The 21,969-nt window shown below is 45.5% G+C and overlaps 1 protein-coding gene across 2 annotated transcripts in view; it reads left to right on the top strand.

Moving 5' to 3' along the window:
* Window positions 1-21,969, top strand: part of DHRS1 (dehydrogenase/reductase 1) — a 114,691-nt gene that overhangs the window by 7,966 nt on the left and 84,756 nt on the right. Inside the window, exons 2-4 of one of the 2 annotated variants that reach the window (XM_032957486.2) lie at window positions 19,735-19,895; window positions 20,826-20,969; window positions 21,150-21,229. In XM_032957486.2, coding sequence (XP_032813377.2) covers window positions 19,746-19,895; window positions 20,826-20,969; window positions 21,150-21,229 — 374 coding nt within the window. In that variant the 5' untranslated portion in view covers window positions 19,735-19,745. Of the gene's footprint in view, window positions 1-19,697; window positions 19,896-20,825; window positions 20,970-21,149; window positions 21,230-21,969 lie in introns of both variants that reach the window. The other variant, XM_032957487.2, reaches the window with a different exon arrangement.

Genomic DNA, 21,969 nt, shown 5'->3' with positions numbered 1-21,969 from the left:
GTGTGCTGCACTAGTGATGAATTGGCATGTTCTGTTTACGTGACAACCCTTACTATTTGGCTGTGCCAGGTGGTGACGGGTTTTAACGACACATATTTACGTGATCTAACCCAAAAACCTCTTATGGATGATATTGGTCGCGAAAGCCTACGTGTTAAAACTCAGCTTCATTAATTGAACAGACCAAACGGTTTTCCTGAAAACCTTCTGCTGCTAGACCACCCAGATTATATGGCTTCCTAAAAATCCATAAAGAAGGTACACCCTTTTGATTTAAAGCTTTCGTGACTGCAGTAATTCATATTCTTAGTTTTTTCGGTAAAGTCACGTTGAAGAGAAACAACAAAATAATAAAATATATATAAAACAATAAAAAATTCTCACGATGTTTCGACCATAACTCAAACGGTCGTCTTCAGGTGTGTTGGTTCGCGTAAATTTATTTTTAAAATGGCGCATTTATTTATTTATAAAAAACGTTAGTGCCACGCGCAGCGATTTGGCAGTTTACCCAGGATTAGTCCATCTATATTCTGAAAAGAGGAGGGGGGAGACGAAATTTTTTTATAATGTATGCTGTCTGAAAGCCACTGTAAGCGTGAACAATCAATTAAGAACTGAAATGGTTTATCAAATCTTTCCAATGATTGCTAAGATAGAGTCCATCTTCTCGGTTGAAATTGTCTCTGTGCTTGTATATGTGGATAGCCTCATGAACGAATCTCTTATGGAAGCCAGATGGCTTACAAAGAACCTCTGTCTTGGAAAAGTCAATGGCATGTGAGCCTACTGAATTAGAACAATGATCTGCTACGGCCGAGGTATTGGTCCTACCGTGTTTAAGGTCTGCTTTGTGTTCACGAATGCGGTCCGAGACATGGCGTTTGGTTTCTCCAATGTAACTACTACCACAGAGGCAACTTAGTTTGTAGACACCAGGGTATTGTATGTCCGGAATCACATCTTTTACAGATGGAACCAGATCACGGATTTTATGTAATGTGTTGAAACGGACCTGGATCTTGTGTTTATTCAAGATTTTGGAGATCTTTTTTGTGATCCCAGCAATGTAGGGTAAAGTGATGGTTTTGAAAGGCTCCTCAAGAGGGTTCTTCTTCATGGTTTGAGTGATAGCTTTGCAGATTGTATAGTCGGAGTAACCATTAGCCCTAAGAGCTTGGTGTACGTGCTTGAGTTCACTGCTTATGTGTTCCTGGTCGGATATGCATTGGGCTCTATGATACAGAGTCTTGATGAGAGAATTCTTCTGTGATGGATGGTGGTGGGAATCCGGTTTCAGATAAGCATCCGTATGGGTAGCTTTCCTGTAGACAGAGTGGCTCATTGAACCATCAGGTCTCTTTTTAATTAGGACATCCAAAAAAGGTATCTTGCCATCTATTTCGACTTCCATGGTAAATCTGATGGCTGGGTGTATGGAATTGATGTGGTCGAAGAATTGGTCTAGAGCAGGCCGGCCATGTGGCCAGATGACAAAAGTGTCATCCACGTACCTCTTCCATAAGGTTGGGCGCAGAGTGGCAGTCTGGATGGCGTCAGTCTCAAATTTCTCCATGAAAATGTTAGCTATAACTGGAGAAAGGGGGGAGCCCATTGGGGTGCCCTCAGTTTGTTTGTAGAAAGTTCCATTCCAAGTGAAGTATGTATTGGTTAAACAGTGTCTCACCAGGTGGGGTACCTCAGTGTTTATCCTTGATGAACCAAGTCTTCAATGATTGCAATGGTGTCAGGTACAGGAACCTTGGTGAATAAGGAAACTACATCAAAACTGACAAGCAGGTCGTCTGGGGACAGGGAAATACCCTTGATTGTCGATACCAGGTGAGTAGAATTTTATACCTCAGAGGTAGTCTTTCCAGTGAAAGGACGCAGGATTTCAGACAAAAAACGAGCTAGTTTGTAGGTGGGGGAGCTGATAGTAGAGACTATGGGACGAAGAGGTGTATCTACTTTATGTATTTTTGGTAAGCCGTATAATCTTGGTGGCCTGGCAGCAGAAGGTTTCAACGAAAACTGTTTAGATTGATCAATTAATGCGGTTGAATCAGACATTATTTTGTTGGTTTGTGTGACGAGGCTGTTGGTGGGATCTCTTTTTATTTTTGTATAACTACCATCGTCGAGTAATTCTTTAATTTTGTTGTTGTATTCTATTTTATCCATGATGACAGTAGCATTGCCTTTGTCAGCTGAGAGGACTACAATATCATTCCTCTTTTTTAATTTATATAATTCAAAACGCTCATCTTTGCTGAGGTTGCTAGCTGGCATCTTAGCGTTTTTGAGGGTTGCAGCGATTTCAGATCTTGCTACGTCTGCAGCGATGTGACCCAGGCCCCTGAGAGCAACGTCTACTTGGGCAATTATATCATTAACTGGTATGTGTTTAGGTGTGACTGCAAAGTTTAGACCTTTAGCTAAAACGGATTTCAGACCATCGGAAATATAACTGTTACTGCGATTAATTACGACTTTATTAGCGTCTAACTTTTTGGTGTGTGGGTCCGGTCTTTTGTTGAAGAGGAGGTTAAATTTGGAAATCAGGTTTTCCTTACATTTGGTCGACATCGTAGCAGCTGAAGAGGCAGTCATATTGTCTACATGTTCCCAATCCGATGTGGACATTATTGCCGTCAATGATAAGTGTGATTTGTAGAGTGTCTTGTCTAACTGAGCTAGTTCTGTGCGTATAAGTCAGATTTTTTCTGAGATAAGAGCTAAGGTAGTTTTGAAAAGAATTCGTTTCGCATTAGAAGAAGTTACAGCAGCAGAGGTCAGTGTAAATGCGATTGGTATTACCCCAGAGTCGCGGCATCTCTTCAGGAAGGTGAGAGACTCGATCAGCTGAGCTTTCTTATCCCGGAGTTTGTTGAAGGATCTTAAAGTTATGTGAACACCCTCCCCGTAGAGGCGATTAAATTTTGATTTACAACCTCCTCTTCAACAAAAGACCGGACCCACACACCAAAAAGTTAGACGTTAATAAAGTCGTAATTAATCGCAGTAACAGTTCTATTTCCGATGGTCTGAAATCCGTTTTAGCTAAAGGTCTAAACTTTGCAGTCACACCTAAACACATACCAGTTAATGATATAATTGCCCAAGTAGACGTTGCTCTCAGGGGCCTGGGTCACATCGCTGCAGACGTAGCAAGATCTGAAATCGCTGCAACCCTCAAAAACGCTAAGATGCCAGCTAGCAACCTCAGCAAAGATGAGCGTTTTGAATTATATAAATTAAAAAAGAGGAATGATATTGTAGTCCTCTCAGCTGACAAAGGCAATGCTACTGTCATCATGGATAAAATAGAATACAACAACAAAATTAAAGAATTACTCGACGATGGTAGTTATACAAAAATAAAAAGAGATCCCACCAACAGCCTCGTCACGCAAACCAACAAAATAATGTCTGATTCAACCGCATTAATTGATCAATCTTAACAGTTTTCGTTGAAACCTTCTGCTGCCAGGCCACCAAGATTATACGGCTTACCAAAAATACATAAAGTAGATACACCTCTTCGTCCCATAGTCTCTACTATCAGCTCCCCCACCTACAAACTAGCTCGTTTTTTGTCTGAAATCCTGCGTCCTTTCACTGGAAAGACCACCTCTGCGGTACAAAATTCTACTCACCTGGTATCGACAATCAAGGGTATTTCCCTGTCCCCAGACGACCTGCTTGTCAGTTTTGATGTAGTTTCCTTATTCACCAAGGTTCCTGTACCTGACACCATTGCAATCATTGAAGACTTGGTTCATCAAGGACTAAACACTGAGGTACCCCCCTGGTGAGACACTGTTTAACCAATACATACTTCACTTGGAATGGAACTTTCTACAAACAAACTGAGGGCACCCCAATGGGCTCCCCCCTTTCTCCAGTTATAGCTAACATTTTCATGGAGAAATTTGAGACTGACGCCATCCAGACTGCCACTCTGCGCCCAACCTTATGGAAGAGGTACGTGGATGACACTTTTGTCATCTGGCCACATGGCCGGCCTGCTCTAGACCAATTCTTCGACCACATCAATTCCATACACCCAGCCATCAGATTTACCATGGAAGTCGAAATAGATGGCAAGATACCTTTTTTGGATGTCCTAATTAAAAAGAGACCTGATGGTTCAATGAGCCACTCTGTCTACAGGAAAGCTACCCATACGGATGCTTATCTGAAACCGGATTCCCACCACCATCCATCACAGAAGAATTCTCTCATCAAGACTCTGTATCATAGACCCCAATGCATATCCGACCAGGAACACATAAGCAGTGAACTCAAGCACGTACACCAAGCTCTTAGGGCTAATGGTTACTCCGACTATACAATCCGCAAAGCTATCACTCAAACCATGAAGAAGAACCCTCTTGAGGAGCCTTTCAAAACCATCACTTTACCCTACATTGCTGGGATCACAATAAAGATCTCCAAAATCTTGAATAAACACAAGATCCAGGTCCGTTTCAACACATTACATAAAATCCGTGATCTGGTTCCATCTGTAAAAGATGTGATTCCGGACATACAATACCCTGGTGTCTACAAACTAAGTTGCCTCTGTGGTAGTAGTTACATTGGAGAAACCAAACGCCATGTCTCGGACCGCATTCGTGAACACAAAGCAGACCTTAAACACGGTAGGACCAACACCTCGGCCGTAGCAGATCATTGTTCTAATTCAGTAGGCTCACATGCCATTGACTTTTCCAAGACAGAGGTTCTTTGTAAGCCATCTGGCTTCCATAAGAGATTCGTTTATGAGGCTATCCACATATACAAGCACAGAGACAATTTCAACCGAGAAGATGGATTCTATCTTAGCTATCATTGGAAAGATTTGATAAACCATTTCAGTTCTTAATTGATTGTTCACGCTTACAGTGGCTTTCAGACATCATACATTATAAAAAATTTCGTCTCCCCCCTCCTCTTTTCAGAATATAGATGGACTAGTCCTGGGTAAACTGCCAAATCGCTGCGCGTGGCGCTAACGTTTTTTAATAAATAAATAAATGCGCCGTTTTACAAATAAATTTATGCGAACCAACACACCTGAAGACGACCGTTTGAGTTATGGTCGCAACGTCGTGAGAATTTTTTTATTGTTATATATATTTTATTATTTTGTTGTTTCTCTTCAACGTGACTTTACCGAAAAAACTAAGAATAAGGTACACCCTTTTGTCCCATCTTCTCCACCATTGGCTCACCCACCTACAAACTGGCCCATATCTTTGGTTCTATTCGGTAAAGTCACGTAGGTAAAAAATAAAACAACAAAAATCACGACGTTTTGGCCACAACACAAGCGGCCTTCATCAGGTGACGGGACCAGACAGTCTCGAGGACAGCGCTGGAGTGAAACACAGCCAAGCTCCAGCGCTGTCCTCGAGACAGTCTGGTCCCGTCACCTGATGAAGGCCACTTGTGTTGTGGCCGAAACGTCGTGATTTTTGTTGTTTTATTTTTTACCTACGTGACTTTACTGAATAGAACCAAAGAGTATGGATCCTTGCAGTCACGAAAGCTTCAAATCTAGAATTGGCCCATATCTGTCTGAGACTTTTCAGCCGTTCACTGGTAAGACCACCTCTTCTGTACTTAACTCAGCTCACCTGATATTGTCAATTAAGGACATCTCACTGTCCCCAGGTGATTTGTTCAGTAGTTTTCATGTAGTTTTTTTGTTCACCAAAGTTCCTGTGTCCGATGCCATTGCAATCATTGAAGATTTGGTCTAACAAGGATTGAATGCTGATGTGTCGGCCCTGGTGAGAGACTGCCTCACCAATACATACTTCAATTGGAATGGAACATTCTACAAACAAACTGAGGGTACCTCAATGAGTTCTCCCTTATCTCCGGTTGTGGACAACATTTTCATGGAAAATTTTGAGACTGACGCCATCCAGGCATCCACTTTGGGCCCGTCCTTGTGGAGAGGTACGTGGATGACACGTTTGTCATCTGGCCACATGGCCGACCGGCTGTGTAACCAATTCCTCAACCACATCAATTCCATACACCAAGCCATCAAATTCACCATGGAGGTAGAAGAGGATGGCATGCTACCTTTCTTGGATGTCCTAATGAAAAAGAGACCAGATGGCTCAATGAGCCATTCTGTCTTCAGGACAGTAACCCATACTGATGCCTACTTAAAACCTGATTCCCACCACCATCCATCCCAGAAGAATTCCCTCATCAAAACGCTCTCCCATAGAGCTCAATGTATCTCTGACCATGAACACCTCACCGGTGAATTCAAACACGTACACCAATCTCTTAAGGCGAATGGATATTCTGACTACACAATCCGCAAAGCCATCACCCCAACCATGAGGAAGGAACCATCTGAGGATCCAATCAAAACCATCACTTTGCCATACATAACAGGCGTAACCAAAAATATTTCCAAAATCATGAACAAACAAAAGATCCAGGTCCAATTTAACACAGTACATAAAATTTGTGATCTAAACCCATCTGTGAAGGACACGATTCCTGACATGCATTATCGCGGCATCTGCAAACAAAGCTGTATCTGCGGCAGCAGTTACATTGGGGAAACGAAGTAACATGTCTCGGACCGTGTTCGTGAGCATAAGGCAAATTTGAAACACGGTAGGACCAATACTTCTGCCATGGCTGATCATTATTTTAATGCGGCTGGCTCACACGAAATTCATTTCTCTAAGACAGTGATACTTTGCAAGTCCACTGGCTATCAACAAAGATTCGTTTCTGAAGCCATCCATGTATACAGACACAGACACAATTTCAACCGAGAGGATGGTTATAAACTAAGCAGTCATTTGAAATATGTCATCAACCAATTTGGGTCGTGCCTTGAATTGTGCTTTCTTGTCGGGGTTGCACAGGTCAAGTCATGACTTGATTTGTGTCGTTTTCTTGTTGTCTTGCCCCAAGGCACATGTGCCCAGCCCACTTTGTTCTGACAACGAGACGTTTTGTGGCACTGCATGTTCCGTTCTTCACATTGGTGCTCTCTGACCCCAGGGCACATATGCCCCGCCCACTTCATTGCGCCGCAGGAGCTTTTGTTCTTGTGCCACGCCCATTTTTGAAACCTTTATAAACGGTTGCCTTAGGTGACCATCTCCCTCTTTCCTCCTGAAGACGATCGCTTTTGTTGTGATCGAAACGTCGTGGTTTTTATTTTTTATTTATCTACTTTGTAATTACTGAAAGAACCAAGAATAAGTCTACATTATAGACTGCCAATATGCTCACCAAGCTTAAAAACCAGGTTACAGTCTACATTATAGAATGCCAGTACACTTACCGAGGTTAAGAACCAGGCTACAGTCTTCATTATAGACTGCCAGTACGCTCTCCGAGGTTAAGAACCAGGCACCAGTCTACATTATAAACTGCCAGTACAATCACTCCGATTAAGAACCAGGCTACAGTCTAAATGAGTTTTTTGTTTTGTATTATTTTTATTTCATTTCTATAATTTTTATTCACTTTTTTATTGTTTTTTTCTATCGACGTGACTTTACCGAAAGAACAAAAGAATATGAATTCCTGCAGTCACGAAAGTTTTAAGTCAAAATTTAACCAGGCTACAGTCCACATTAGTGTTTTTGTTTCTTATTATATTTTTTATTCACTCTATTTTTGTATTATTATTTTCATATCTACGTTACTTTACAGAAAGAACCAAAGAACATGTACAGTTCGTTTGCATGTTCACTACAAGTACGTGTGGTTAATGCAGACTTGATTCCTCGGAAAAGGTTTCTATTTGGTGTTTGAACATCTTAACACCTGTTTCATTGCCAGAAAGGGTAAAACCTATTTTTTTTTATTAGCTATTACGCTCTTTTTCCAGTAGCTTCGGTGAGAGGAGAGAGCCGCTGTTATTGGGGCTGGATTGCTCAGTGGTGCTGTCTCCACTCATTTCTGGCTCGGCTCGCATTTTCCAGCAGCAGTTACTGCTGCATGCACGAGCAAGTCCCCTGATATCTCTCGAGCTCTCTCTTGTTTCTTGAGCTAAGCAGGGTTGGAGTCTGGAAAGTAAAAACTTAACAAGTTTTTATTTTACCAGGTAAGGCCCACTGAGCTATATAGCTCTTTTTTTAGAAGCGACGTGGCCATAAATGATAGCTCAACGAAGTGGCTTTTGTGGAAATTCATAGCAGCCAAATAACTCGAAACGCATGTTTCTAAATGTGGAGGGAAAAATCGGAGGACCAAAAGAAAAATCCACACGACCACGGGGAGAGACATAAACTACAAATATACAGCAGGCGTCAGGGTCGGGGTCGAACCCACGACCTCCTGTATACCAGGCGAGGTAGATAACATCTCGCCACCGTGGCACCCTGTGATTGGATGGGTGACCACCTTGCACAACAGATCGCCATAGGCTTCTGTGAAGCAGTGCCACGTTGGGAGCAGCCGAAGGACAGTGCAGCAATGCCCCCCAAACTTGACCGGGTCCCACTGACCAGCGTGGTGAAGTATGGTCAAAACAACCCCCACGACCAGCACGTTTTTTGGGAGGTTCTCATCCTGCAGTGGATTGATAAAAGGGCTGTCCGTGTACAAAGTCCCTTATTTCCATCTTACAACAGTGTGCTGGTTCATTCCCCAAAGTACACAGTTGCATAAGCAACTATGCCATGCTGATAAGTGTCTAAATACCACAGGAAGTATTGCACAATTCTCAGTGGGTTTGCAGTATTAACCTGCAAAGTAAAGTTATCTGCTATATCATTGATCCGTCTTACATAGTCTTCTTGTGATGCATTTGCTTGTTGAGACAGTGTTTTTTGCCATGACACAGGAATGTAATCGGGACTTTGTGTTTTTGTTTGTTTCTAATACATTCTGTAGTGTGGAAAAATAAATGGCGCAGGTGAAAAATTATACCACTAAAATTATATACCAGAACATATGTTCATAATGTTATTTTCTAACTGCAAATGCATTTATGGGGCAGTGGGTATGGAGCAGGAGAGATTGCAAGTGGAGTGAATTCTGATTTCTCAACTTCGAATTGGAAACCCAGTGCACGTCACGTTTGTGTTAGCACAAGCCTTTGTTGAACTTCTTTCGCACCATACCCAGCCAACTGCGCTAATTGGAGGTCCGGGGGAAGGACAACAAACTAAGCACAAAAATCAGTTCTAAATAAATTAGTTTTCAATATAGATTTCAAAGTGCATAGCTCCAGTTGCTTTCTAATATCAGAAATAATAGCGTTCCAAGCCGCAGAAGTGCATCTGAAAGCGCACGATGCAGTGACCGTCTTTATTTGATGGTTAGCCAAAATCCGCTGCTGCCAGGATGACCAAAGTTCGCATGTTGGTTTATACTCCTTGACGAGATCAGCAAGGTATTGTGGTTCATATGTTGAAAGATGTGGTTAATTTGTGGCAGGATACATATGACATGCATCCTTTCTCATACATTTGGGCAAGTGATAGTAATGTTGTGGCAAAGTACAGAGAATCGGCTAGCCATTTCAACCTACTCGGGATAGTGAACAACAGTTCTGCTCTCGCAGGATGATTCATGCGAGTGGTACAGAATCTGAGACACTTGACCCTTGCACCCATAAACCATCTATCGTCAATTGTGCAACCATAGTTGGCGATGGGCTAATAGCATCAAGCTGTAGGGTAGCCCAATTCCTATTGGTAATTATAAATCCCGAATGTTACCCATGAGGTTGCTTGAACAAATATGCATTGTGTGGTTAATATCGACACAATTGTAATTTTAAAGGTTAAATGCATCTCCGCGATACATCAGAATCAAAATATTTAGACTGGAGGAATCCAATGAGCTATGAAACTCCTTTTCACAGATGTCCAGTTGGGACGGGTAAGAACGTTAACAACAACATAGAGTACAAAAACATGATAGTAATGAAAAGTACAGTATAAGAAAGGAAAACAAATCACCAAACATACAAATAAAACTAAACCATCCAACCAGCCATAATATATATCACTCAAGTAATTGGGCCATTAGCCTAACATGCAGTTGATATTTGGACAGTTTCCTAAGTTAATTGTTTCACAAAAAATGAACATTCAGTAAAAATGTAAAGTTTTTTTTCTGTCACAGGGGTAGAACGAACATCGTGAAACAAGCTATCAGATGTAATAGCTGATGCATTTGTATGACTCTAATGGCACAAGCGTGTGGGGGCGGTTATGAAAATCAGAACCAGAAACGTTTTCAGTAGAATTGTGGTAATAAATGCACCGATTGGCAACGTGAACACACGAACGACACTGAAGGCCCATACTTTACCTCACCACATGCGTCCTGCCGATCGGCTGTGGTGTACACGTTTGTACTGCTGCTGGGCAGACAGAGGTTGTGGGGTGCTGATTTAAGAAACTTGCACCCAGTTTCAATGGCTGCGCCAAGAGATGCTATTCAACCGTGACCTCTGGATTGCAAATTCCAGAGTCGCTGTCTATTACCCCAATTTGGCAGCAGCTTCCGCTGCTCAGTTAAAAAGTTTAACATGTTATATGTTCATTGCTCTAGACATTTCTACATGTGCGGCAAAATGTGAATAACCAGTTGCTAAATATTTTTTTTCTCATGCGGTTGCTGGCTATGTGTATAAACATGTTTTTAACAATGCTAGTAATTACACTCCAGAAAGTGGCAGCTGTAATCTGTAGTTGGTAGTGATTTATTTAGTATTGAGCCACCTGTAAAAGATGTGACCTACATTTCACCCTGCAACAGGAGAGCAAATTATCGCTCAAACAATGAACAAATGACATGTCGAAACCCACAAGTAAAAAATGTATATACTGTTAAGAAGAAGACTTACAATTGCATTTTATTTACTTAAAATCTGGTTTCAGCACTTGCCCACTTACAGTCCAAGCTGTACAGTGGTGGCTGTAGCATTTCCACTGTAAAAGACTATTTGCCCAGTCACATGGAACACCTTACGTTAATTTCCCGCTTCGTTTTTACCCTTAACCATCACTTAACTTAAGCATTATACCGACACCTAAGTGAGAGGAAAGCTAAAAATAATGTTCAGGGATTTTATACAAAATGTTTTCCCCTTGAGTGTATTGCATAACTGCAGTAAAATGTTAAAGGTTTTTGTTGAGCTCTATGAAATAGAAAACGTTACGTTAAATGTCATTGTGAGAAATATGTATGTATGTATGTTGAATTTCTTTCACATTCAAGGAGAGACCATGGGCCTAGAACCCTTGCTGCAAGTTGACAGTGTACTCCAAGAGCGTCTGAAATCAAGAGGGGTTGGTGGTATCGACGGAGGTGAAGAGTAGGGCAACCAATAGAATTATGATGCATGTATGTTTAACTTCTAACGCACCGTACGTAGCCAACCGTGCTAATCGAAAGTGTGGAGGAAGGACAAAAAACTAAACACAAATATCAGTTCTAAAGAAATGAATTTGTCAATCTAGATTTGAAGATGCATAGCTCCAGTGGCTTCCTACTATCGGACAGAAGAGTGTTCCAGACGGCCGCAGAAGTGCATCTGAAAATGTGCGATGTTTAGCAAAAAGCTGCTGCGAGGATGACTGAAAAAATATGGTTGACTAAACATTGGGATCAAAGCAACTTCTGCAAACTCCTCATGGGCAATTATCAGCTTAGACTGAATTCCTGTAGAACATTCGACTGCATTTACTGCAGTTAATTGGATTTGCCATTACCAACAAATACTTGAAAATTACAAATCAAAGGTATCATAGGAGATGTAAGTTTGCCACGCTAATTTCCAAGACCACGCTATGGCTGGTTTTATTGGTTATCGTAGCTCTGAATGACAGTTATCGGCTGTCAATGATTGATGGTTTTCACCCAATTTTGGTCAAAAGTCACTGTCAAATCTAGCGTGGGGCTCACCTGCAGCACAGCATGTGCTCAATACTGGGCAAACTCCGGGATGAGGTGCCCTGTATATTTATTCTCAATCAAAACCCCATTATTTCTATGAATGCCAAATTTAACCCACATACAGCTTGTAATTTTTTTTGAGTGTTCAAAAATGTATGTATTTTAAGGTATGAAGTAGCTTTCAAAAATATACCACAACTTGGTCTGATGAAATTTAAAGCCGATTCACAATCCAGTGCTTTTGGAACCAGAAGTCATGAAAGAGTTTGGATCTTAATTCGTGGAGGAAATGTGTGCAGATCTCTCCAGAATAAAATTAATATAGTCCAGTAATTGTGTAGAGGAGAGATATACGCGGTGCACGCAGTTAAGTGGGTGCAACTGAGGACAAACAGGTGTGCGCGTTGCAACATGAGGTTTGCACCAGAGAAGCGGGTGCAAACGAGGTCGAACACGTGGGAACGTTGAGGCCGGAGGTTTGTGTTGGGGTGACGGGAGATGGGGGGTGATGATAAGGGATTAATGAGGACACCAGGCTCCGGGCAGGCGGCGGCTTCAGGGGAAGCACGTGAGGACTCGGAATGAGCAGGGGGATATAAGCGGGAGTGTGCGTGAGCGGAGTTGAGTTGCCCGGGAACCAAGAGTGAAGAGATCTCGCCGCTGCCGCTCAAGCCGTCAACGAAGCCTCAACCCTCACACCGTCGCCGGGCGGGTGTTGGCTGAACCCCCCACCCGCGACAGACGGGTGAGCGGGTATGAGGCAATGTAGGTGAGGGCAGCGGTGGAGATGCAGAGTTCTAAGAGCGGCTGTGTGCAGAGCCGCTGAGTGCGGAGTTGCTGTGCGCAAAGTCGCTGAGTGAGGAGTTGCTGTGTGCAGAGTTGCTGAGTGCGGAGTTGCTGTGTGCAATAATTGCTGAGTGCGGAGTTGCTGTGCGCAAAGTTGCCAAGTGCGGAGTTGCTGTGTGCAAAGTTGCCGAGTATGGAATTGCTGTGTGCAGAGTCGCTGAGTGCGGAGTTGCTGTGTGCAGAGTCGCTGAGTGCAGAGTTGCTGAGTGCAGGATAGGTGAGGTGCAGAATAGGTGAGAGTGGAGAGAAGTCAAGTGTATGTGACAGTAAAGATAGATATAGGAGTGCCTCCAACTGGCACGTGAACAGGAGTAATAAAGTGTAAGCAGGTTTGTTACCACGTGTCGGTGTGAGTAATTTTTTAAGAAACTACAATTGGACCAACGCGGATGAAGAGGACGGAGTTTTCAACTCTGCCCTTCGCTTTATGACACAGAGAGCCAAACGATAGTGTATGTTGGAATGTTTTTGGAAAATTGAACTTTACAATTAAATCCAATGCTGTTGAAAAATGTCAATCTCCAGGCCAGGCCGTTGAAATATTGGGGTGAGTTTCTCTTATCCACTTTAACCTGTCCAGCCATTTATACTGTTAATTGAGTGGAAGCTCTGGTTTGTGGTGGGGTAAAGTGTAGGTACGCCCACCTCTTCCAAGTTGTCTCTCGTGGAGGCCCAGCTAGCAGCGGCGTGAGTGAGCAACGAGTGCACGATACCACCACGTGGTGACTTAGGCCACCGTGCTGTTCGCATGTGCCAATGGGTGCCTTTATCACTCCTCCAGAAACAACGAAAAGCCACTACGGATGGCCACGTGGAATGTTCGAACACTCACTGCGGAGGAGAGGCTGCCACTCCTCTGTTGGGAGCTGGACCGGTACCGCCTGGATCTCTGTGGAATTCAGGAGGTCCGGTGGACCGGTTCTGGCTCCTGCCACCATGAGGGGTGGACAGTCCTCTACTCGGGGCAGCAGACTGCCAAACAACAGGGTGTGGCTCTTCTTTTGAACAAAAGAATGAAGGGGGTGTGGGAGCATGGCGGTGAGGTGTGGGAAGCTGTAAGCCCCAGGCTACTTTGGGCTCGCCTTCCCATCAACCGGAGGCGAGGAGTGGTGGTCGTGGTTACTTATGCCCCCACCGAAGACAAACATCCGTGGAGGGATGCAGGCAAAGCCGATGAGTCAGATGCCTTCTGTGACTTGTCACAGGTGCTGGCTAAAGTGGCACCTCGGGATAGAGTCATCATGTTGGGTGACTTCAATACCAGAGTTGTTCATGATGCTGGCATCTGGTCTGGAGTGATTGGAGGGCATGGGCCAGATCAGCTCAATAACGGTAGGAGGCTGCTAGATTTGTGTGCAGCCCATGGGCTTGTAATTACCAACACGCTGTTCCGGCATCGGCGCATCCACACAACATCATGGATGCATGCCGGGTCTAAGCAAGAACATCTGCTGGACTACATAGTGACGGACCAGCGGATGCGAGCCCATGTCCTTGACACCAGGACCTACCATGGAGCTGATCTGCCCTCTGACCATCGACTAGTCATCTGTAAGATGCGCCTGCCATTCTTCCACTTCGGTGGTGGGTGTACACCCAGGACCCCATTCCAACCTAAAGTGACCTGGTCTCAGTTATCTGATGAAAGTTGCAAGCGAGAATTTCATCATCGCTTGCGGCTGGGATTGGCATCGTCCCCCACTCCTCCTGATGTCGGGGGTAAATGTTCGAGGTTTAGGACTGTGACTCATGCAGCTGCAATGGCTGCTTTGGGTACGTGGTCCAGACCTCCCCAGAGACCCTGGCTGACAGGAGGTGTTCAGGATGGTTGAGAAAAAGCGACAGGCCCACTGTCATCGGCTACAGAATCCCACGTCAGAGAATGAGGAGGCTTACCGCAGCCTTCGCTCGGATGTTCGGAGAGCTGTGAGGCGTGGTCGCGGGTTGCTGTTGCTGAGGAGATGGAGTCTGCCTCAGTTGCCCGCGATCACCAATCTCTATTTAACTCCATCAAAAAGTAACCTGCAGGCCACACCTTTTACCATCATTAGAGGAAAAAACGGTGATCCAATCTCCGACCCCAGGAACAGGTTTGCAGATTTGCTGAGCATTTCTGTGAGGTCCTGGGGGAGGGAAAATCACTCAGCCAGGAAAACATCGTGGCACAAAGTGAGGATGACCCTGCTGAGGCTGCGGTGCCTCAAATATTGGGAGAAGTCACCCCCTGTGAGTGGCTGGCTGAAGTACCATCTGTTGAGGAAGTACTGAAGGCGATCCAGAGTCTGAGACCAGGAAAGGCAGCGGGCAGAGATGATCTCCCAAGCGAAATGCTGAGGGAGGGTGGCGTTTGTGCACAGACTGCCCTATATGACATCATAACAACAGTCTGGACCACTGGTCGGGTCCCACAGGATTGGAAGGATGCCCTGATGGTCCCCCTCTTTAAGAAAAGGGACCGCACAGACTGTAACAACTACAGGGTCATCTCACTCCTCAGTGTGCCGGGAAAGGTCCTGGCAAGGATTATTCAACATCGCCAGGCACGCTGAGGAGAGGTTTGCTGAGTCCCAATGCGGTTTCAGGAAAGGGCGGTCCTGCACAGATGCCATATTTTCTGTCCGTCTGCTACAGCAGAGGTGTAGGGAATTCCAACAAGACCTACAGTGAGGGAAAAAAGTATTTGATCCCCTGCTGATTTTGTACGTTTGCCCACTGACAAAGAAATGATCAGTCTATAATTTTAATGGTCGGTTTATTTGAACAGTGAGAGACAGAATAACAACAAAAAATGCAGAAAAACGCATGTCAAAAATGTTATAAATTGATTTGCATTATAATGAGGGAAATAAGTATTTGACCCCCTCTCAATCAGAAAGACTTTTGGCTCCCAGGTGTCTTTTATACAGGTAACGAGCTGAGATTAGGAGCACACTCTTAAAGGGAGTGCTCCTAATCTCAGCTTGTTACCTGTATAAAAGACACCTGTGCACAGAAGCAATCAATCAGATTCCAAATTCTCCACCATGGCCAAGACCAAAGAGTTTTCCAAGGATGTCCGGACAAGATTGTAGACCTACACAAGGCTGGAATGGGCTACAAGACCATTGCCAAGCAGGTTGGTGAGAAGGTGACAACAGTTGGTGCGATAATTCGCAAATGGAAGAAACACAAAAAGAACTGTCAATCTCCCTTGGCCTGGGGCTCCATGCAAGAGTTGCAATTATCGTGACAACGGTGAGGAATCAGCCCAGAATTACACAGGAGGATCTTGTCAATGATCTCAAGTCACCTGGGACCATAGCCACCAAGAAAACAATTAACACACTACGCCATGAAGGACTGAAATCCTGCAGTGCCCGCAAGGTCCCCCTGCTCAAGAAAGCACATATACATGCCCGTATGAAGTTTGCCAATGAACATCTGAATGATTCAGAGGACAACTGGGTGAAAGTGTTGTGGTCAGATGAGACCAAAATGGAGCTCTTTGGCATCAACTCAACTCGCCGTGTTTGGAGGAGGAGGAATGCTGCCTATGACCCCAAGAACACCATCCCCACCGTCAAACATGGAGGTGGAAACATTATGCTTTGGAGGTATATTTCTGCTTAGGGGACAGGACAACTTCACCGCATCAAAGGGACGATGAACGGGGCCATGTACCGTCAAATATTGGGTGAGAACCTCCTTCCCTCAGCCAGGGCATTGAAAATGGTTCGTGGATGGGTATTCCAGCATGACAATGACCCAAAATACACGGCCGAGGCAACAAAGGAGTGGTTAAAGAAGAAGCACATTAAGGTCCTGGAGTGGCCTAGCCAGTCTCCAGACCTTAATCCCATAGAAAATCTGTGGAGGATGCTGAAGGTTCGAGTTGCCAAACGTCAGCCTCGAAACCATAATGATTTGGAGAAGATCTGCAAAGAGGAGTGGACAAAATCCCTCCTGAGATGTGTGCAAACCTGGTGGCCAACTACAAGAAACGTCTGACCTCTGTGATTGCCAGCAAGGGTTTTGCCACCAAGTGCTAAGTCATGTATTGCGGGATCAAATACTTATTTCCCTAATTAAAATGCGAATCAATTTATAACATTTTTGACATGCATTTTTCTGGATTTTTTTCTTATTCTGTCTGTCACTGTTCAAATAAACCTACCATTAAAATTATAGACTGATCATTTCTTTGTCAGTGGGCAAACGTAAAAAATCAGCAGGGGATCAAATACTTTTTTTCCCTCACTGTACATCTCTGCTTTATTGACCTGGTCAAGGCCTATATGATACCATCAGAAGGCCTGGCCTCTGGGTTGTTCTTCGTGCTTTTGGAGTCCCTGACCCTCTGCTCACGATCATTAAGGACCTTCATGATGGTGAGCGGGCCCGGGTAAAACTACGTGGCCGGGTGTCAGAGCCATTCCCTGTACACCTTGGGGTGCGACAGGGATGTCCTCTGGCTCCCACATTATTTAACATCTATTTTGACCACGTAGTTCGTGAAGCCTTCAATAGCTGTACCGGGGGAATCGCCATTTGGTACAGATATAATGGGAGGCTGATCGATGACCTGGTGCGGTCAAGGGATGGCTCCCTATTGCTCAACCATGTTAAGTATGCCGATGATTTGGTAATAGCTGCTCATTCAGAGGAGGAGTTGGAGACGCTGCTGCTGAGACTGGAGCGTGCCACTAAGAGATGGGGCCTTGCCATCAGCCCCACCAAAATTAAACACCTGCCTGGGTATTTTGTACCATCGGACACTCCACCCCCACAACTCCCAATCGGTGATGGGGTAGTTGTGGAGAGACAGGAGAGTTTCCCATACCTGGGCAGTGTGCTTATGACCGTCTCCAGTTTAACAGCAGAGGTCTCACTCCGAATCAGTCGAGCGGCAATATCTTTTCATCGGTTGTGTAACGCTGTGTGGAAGCTACCTGTTCTGTCGCTCTGCACTAAGCTTCAGGTCTTCTCGGCCACGGTCATTCCCTTCCTTCTCTACGCTTGCAAAACATGGACCGCCTTAATGGAGCATCTTCGCCGGTTGGAAACATTTAGGCTGGCCTGCCTACGATCCATCTTGGGTTTAACCAGGCTGGATTGTGTGAGGAGCTCACAAATCCTTGAAAGATCTGGGCAAGGTCCCATCGGTGAGCTCCTCCGCCAGGCAAGGCTGCGTTGGCTGGGTCATATAGCCTGCATGCCCAGCCACCGCATGCCGAAACAGCTTTTGTTCGGCCGGATCGAGGGGGCTAAATGGGCGCGGCACGGACTAGAGAAGAGATGGAGTGATGTGGTACAGGATGACGTGGAGCTGAGTGGACTTGCCGATGATTGGTACCAGCGGTGTCAAGATCGGCCTCTGTGGAGGAGGCTCGTGAAGGACGCTATTGGGCAGTTGGAGGCAGTCGCCCTCCAACAACAACGGAGGGCGGAAGAGCGATGCTCACAACAACGAGCGGAGCGCCGGGTGGCTAAAGGACAGCAGGTTGGCACAGTAGGGGGCACAGGTGGTGCACCAGCCAGTCATCTCAGTCGACCCGTGGCACCTGGGTCTGCCCCGTGACCTGCCCGCGGGCGTTCGACACTTCACGTGGCCTCAAGGTGCACATGGCCTGGCACAAGCGTCGTGGTGACGTCACTGCCACTTAGTGGTGAATGGCGGTTGTTGTTTATCACTAAATACAGTCGACCATCGATTATCCGCAGCTTCAGGGGGAAGAGGGGTGTCGGAGTTTAAAAAACGCTGGATGATCACATTTTAAATAGCTTGTGTTTGCATATTATTGCATAACATGTTTTAGGTGTTGTGTTTTTTGTGTGTTTTTAATGTGTTTACTCTATGAAATTGGCACAAATAATACAAATAGACAAAAATAAGTATCCTGCACTTACCACTTTAATCTCGACGACTCTGCATGGCGTGATGTACTGTACCTACTATGCTGTTTCAACAACATGATGGGTTTGACGATCACTGGACTGGTACAGCCTTTGGAGCGGTTTTGCTGGATAGGTCCAGGACCACCGGATTAATTTGGAAGCTGGATAATTGCGTGCCCGATAATAGAAGATCGATTGTATTCCATTGGAAATGGTTACCGATTACTGACTTTGGGAACTGGCAATTTATTGCGAAAATGGTTACCGGTTTGCTGGTTATTGCTTAAACAACCCTGATTTATATGTTCTGCGAAGCGTGCGTGTCGTGCAAATCATAGCAAAGCAACGTTTAGTTCTCAGAACAGAAGAAGTCGAATTGAGTGAACAAACATTCTATACGCTGGTTGTTTATGTGTGTGCAGTCATTGTTGGCTAGTCTGAGACCAGTACCTCACAACGCTTTGGGACCCCCCCCCCCCCCCCCCGGGTTAATCAGGGTGGTGGTGACCCTAGGTTTCAAATTCAGCAATGCAGCATGGCCACCTTGGCACTGCGGCCCCTTATCCACACGGCCCCATAGGCCACACGGCCACCTGACAGCCTTGCTGAGTCTCAATACTTTTTTTTTCGAAGGGTCCTGCCGTTTTGTTTGCCATTTTGTTTTGCAGTAGTGCACAGATTGCTAAGCTTCCCAATGAGATCATTTGCGAGCAGTTTTTAAAACAATGCCAGTTTCAACCGTGACGCCAGCACAGAATGGCCTGCTATCCTTCAAATTATATCCCGGGTTCTTTGACGTCCACTGCAAAGCAGAAGATGTCTATTATAGTCTTAATGCACAAAGCAGTAATAATCAGGGTGGCCTGTTGGATTTGAACCACGAACCTCCGCAACGAGCAGCGAACGAGCAACCGCCGTGCCGTGCCGCTACATTTGTGGCACTAATGGTGCATTGCACCACCCAAGTTTCAGTGTAAAAAACAGTGGTCAATCTCAGAAGGCTTGTGGTGCAACCATTAGTCACAATGATATCACGCTGGCATGGTCATGATTTATTGGCGTAGTTTCTCCCCGGGTGTGTGTGCGTCTGTGTGTGCGCAGTACTGCTCGTGATGGCGGGCTCCCTGAGTGGACAAGTGTGCATTGTGACGGGCGCGTCTCGCGGCATCGGCAAAGGCATTGCCCTGCAGCTGGCGGAGGCAGGGGCCACGGTCTACATCACGGGGCGCAACCAGGAGACGCTGCGGCAAGCCGCCGAGGAGGTGATGGCGCTGCCTTGGTCGCGAGTGGCTGACTGTTGCTTTGTTTGGCATCGTGGCATGTCATGCAGGCAGTGATGATGACATCGTTTATATCGACATGTGTTTACCTGTGTAGTGTTCTTCACGGAGGCACACACTAGAACTTGGAAGCAACACGTTTATTACACGGCCCGAACAGGGCTACTACTTTAACATAATAACGGGTTCTATATTTAGGTGATAACTACCACTATTAACTAGACCACAACGGGGTAACTACATAACCGGGTCATTCAGTCACACACTGCCTGACCCCAGATGCCGAGCGTACAGACCTAAGACCGAGGATCGAAGAAACGTAGCACCGACGGGTTCCATTCTAACAGGCAGCCGCGATTGATCTCGGGACCTCTGCTTTATGCTTCCGAGTGTGGCCTCGCTCCGCCCTCGGCCACGCCCCCTTCTGGATCTCACCAGAAGGTTCTCGACCGAGCATCACGTGTCCCTCAAGCCACCCTTTGGGCCCCCTCGCTACCCTGTCCCTGTCACTTGCCCTCTCGGGGTCACCCAGACTGTCACTTCCTCACATGCCCTCTCTCTGACCGTCATCCGAACCATGCTCTCTCGGGCCCGCTTCCATGCCATACCTACTCTGGTGCCAAAGAGAGGGCCAAGACGCACAGTTCCACTCGCCATAGTGACTCCATTTACATCACTACACCTGCAGTGGAACTTATCTCCATTGAAGTGGGTGGGTGGTGCTATTCGAGTATAAGCAAATTTGCAGTGGAAGAGGTTTGTGAAAATAGCTCCTAGTCCACAAAACTAATCGAGGATAAACTCAGGGGTGTTTGACGGCACAGTGTGTGTTGGCTGGCATGGGGGTGGGGTGTGTGATGACACGGCGCGTGTTTGCCATTGGCTTTGTCCCACTCTCCGTGTCTCTGGCAGGTGGAAGCGCGTGGTGGACGCTGCGTCCCCGTGTCCTGCGACTCCACCAAGGAGGAGGAAGTGCGAGCGCTGTTTGAGCGTGTGCGGCGCGAGCAGAAGGGCCGACTTGACATCTTGGTCAACAACGCATACGCCGGCGTCAAAGTGAGTGCCCAAGGGTTGTGATGCAAATTCTTAGCCAAATGCAAACCTACAACTTTCCATACTCGTATATGTAATTCAATTGTTGAGCCTCATTCGGTGTAAATGAACACTAACAAAAGTATTAGTGTCATATGCAGATTGTCTTTGTTGCATTTCCCGTCCCGAATGTGAATGCCAAAGACGCTTTTCATCGGCATTGGAAAGCCATTTTGGGAGCAGCCTGCCACAGACTGGGATGACATCAACAACACTGGTCTGAGGTGTGTATACCATTCCAACTCTGTGGTTTAAATATTACAATGTTCTTATTATTGTAGCCGGGCAGATCAGAGCTAGCAGTGCTGAGGTGCTAGGTTCGAATCAGGTCAGCTGACTGGGGATTTTGGAAGGCCTCAGCGGAGAGAGAGTTGTCAATGGTCGGTTTAAGAAGCAATGAAGGCATGCACGTGACTCGGCAGTAGCTGGTGCGAGTGAAGGGTATGATTAAACAAGCACCGCCACTCATAGGTTAGAGCATGATTATCCCTGCTATGTAAAACCGAAACCTTTAACAATAACTGAGTACATTTATTTCGTTTCGTTGTGTGGTACTAAATAAACTATTCTACTGGGTTTGCATGGATGCAACGAACAATACGTTAAACTGTTTTTTAAGTAGTGTAGAGGTGTGTGTACACAGCGCTAGCATGTGTAATTGTTTAGTTGGTTTGCTTCGGAGCAGCATTACATTTGTAAGTCGTTGGGGCCGACTGGCCAATTGCCATTGTCAGAAGAGATGCGTTACAGTTCCCTGCTGTTTAGGCCATGGCTCATGGGCAAATACGGTGGTGTGGCCATGATGGTGCCACAATTCAGTGCAACATGCCGACTGCACAGCGAACAGCTTGACTGGAGGAGATGGAAAGCCTGGACTGAATTCAGTGCACCACTGTCTCATCGGGCTCACACAAACGTATTTTTTTTACCAAAAATTGGATTTTACCAGGTAAAGCTCAATGAG

This window comes from Petromyzon marinus, chromosome 20, assembly GCF_048934315.1.
Source record: "Petromyzon marinus isolate PM22_M1 ecotype Great Lakes invasive population chromosome 20, UKy_Petmar_22M1.pri1.0, whole genome shotgun sequence".
NCBI classification, from domain to species: Eukaryota; Metazoa; Chordata; class Hyperoartia; order Petromyzontiformes; family Petromyzontidae; genus Petromyzon; species Petromyzon marinus.
This window is presented reverse-complemented; position numbering and strand designations above follow the sequence as displayed.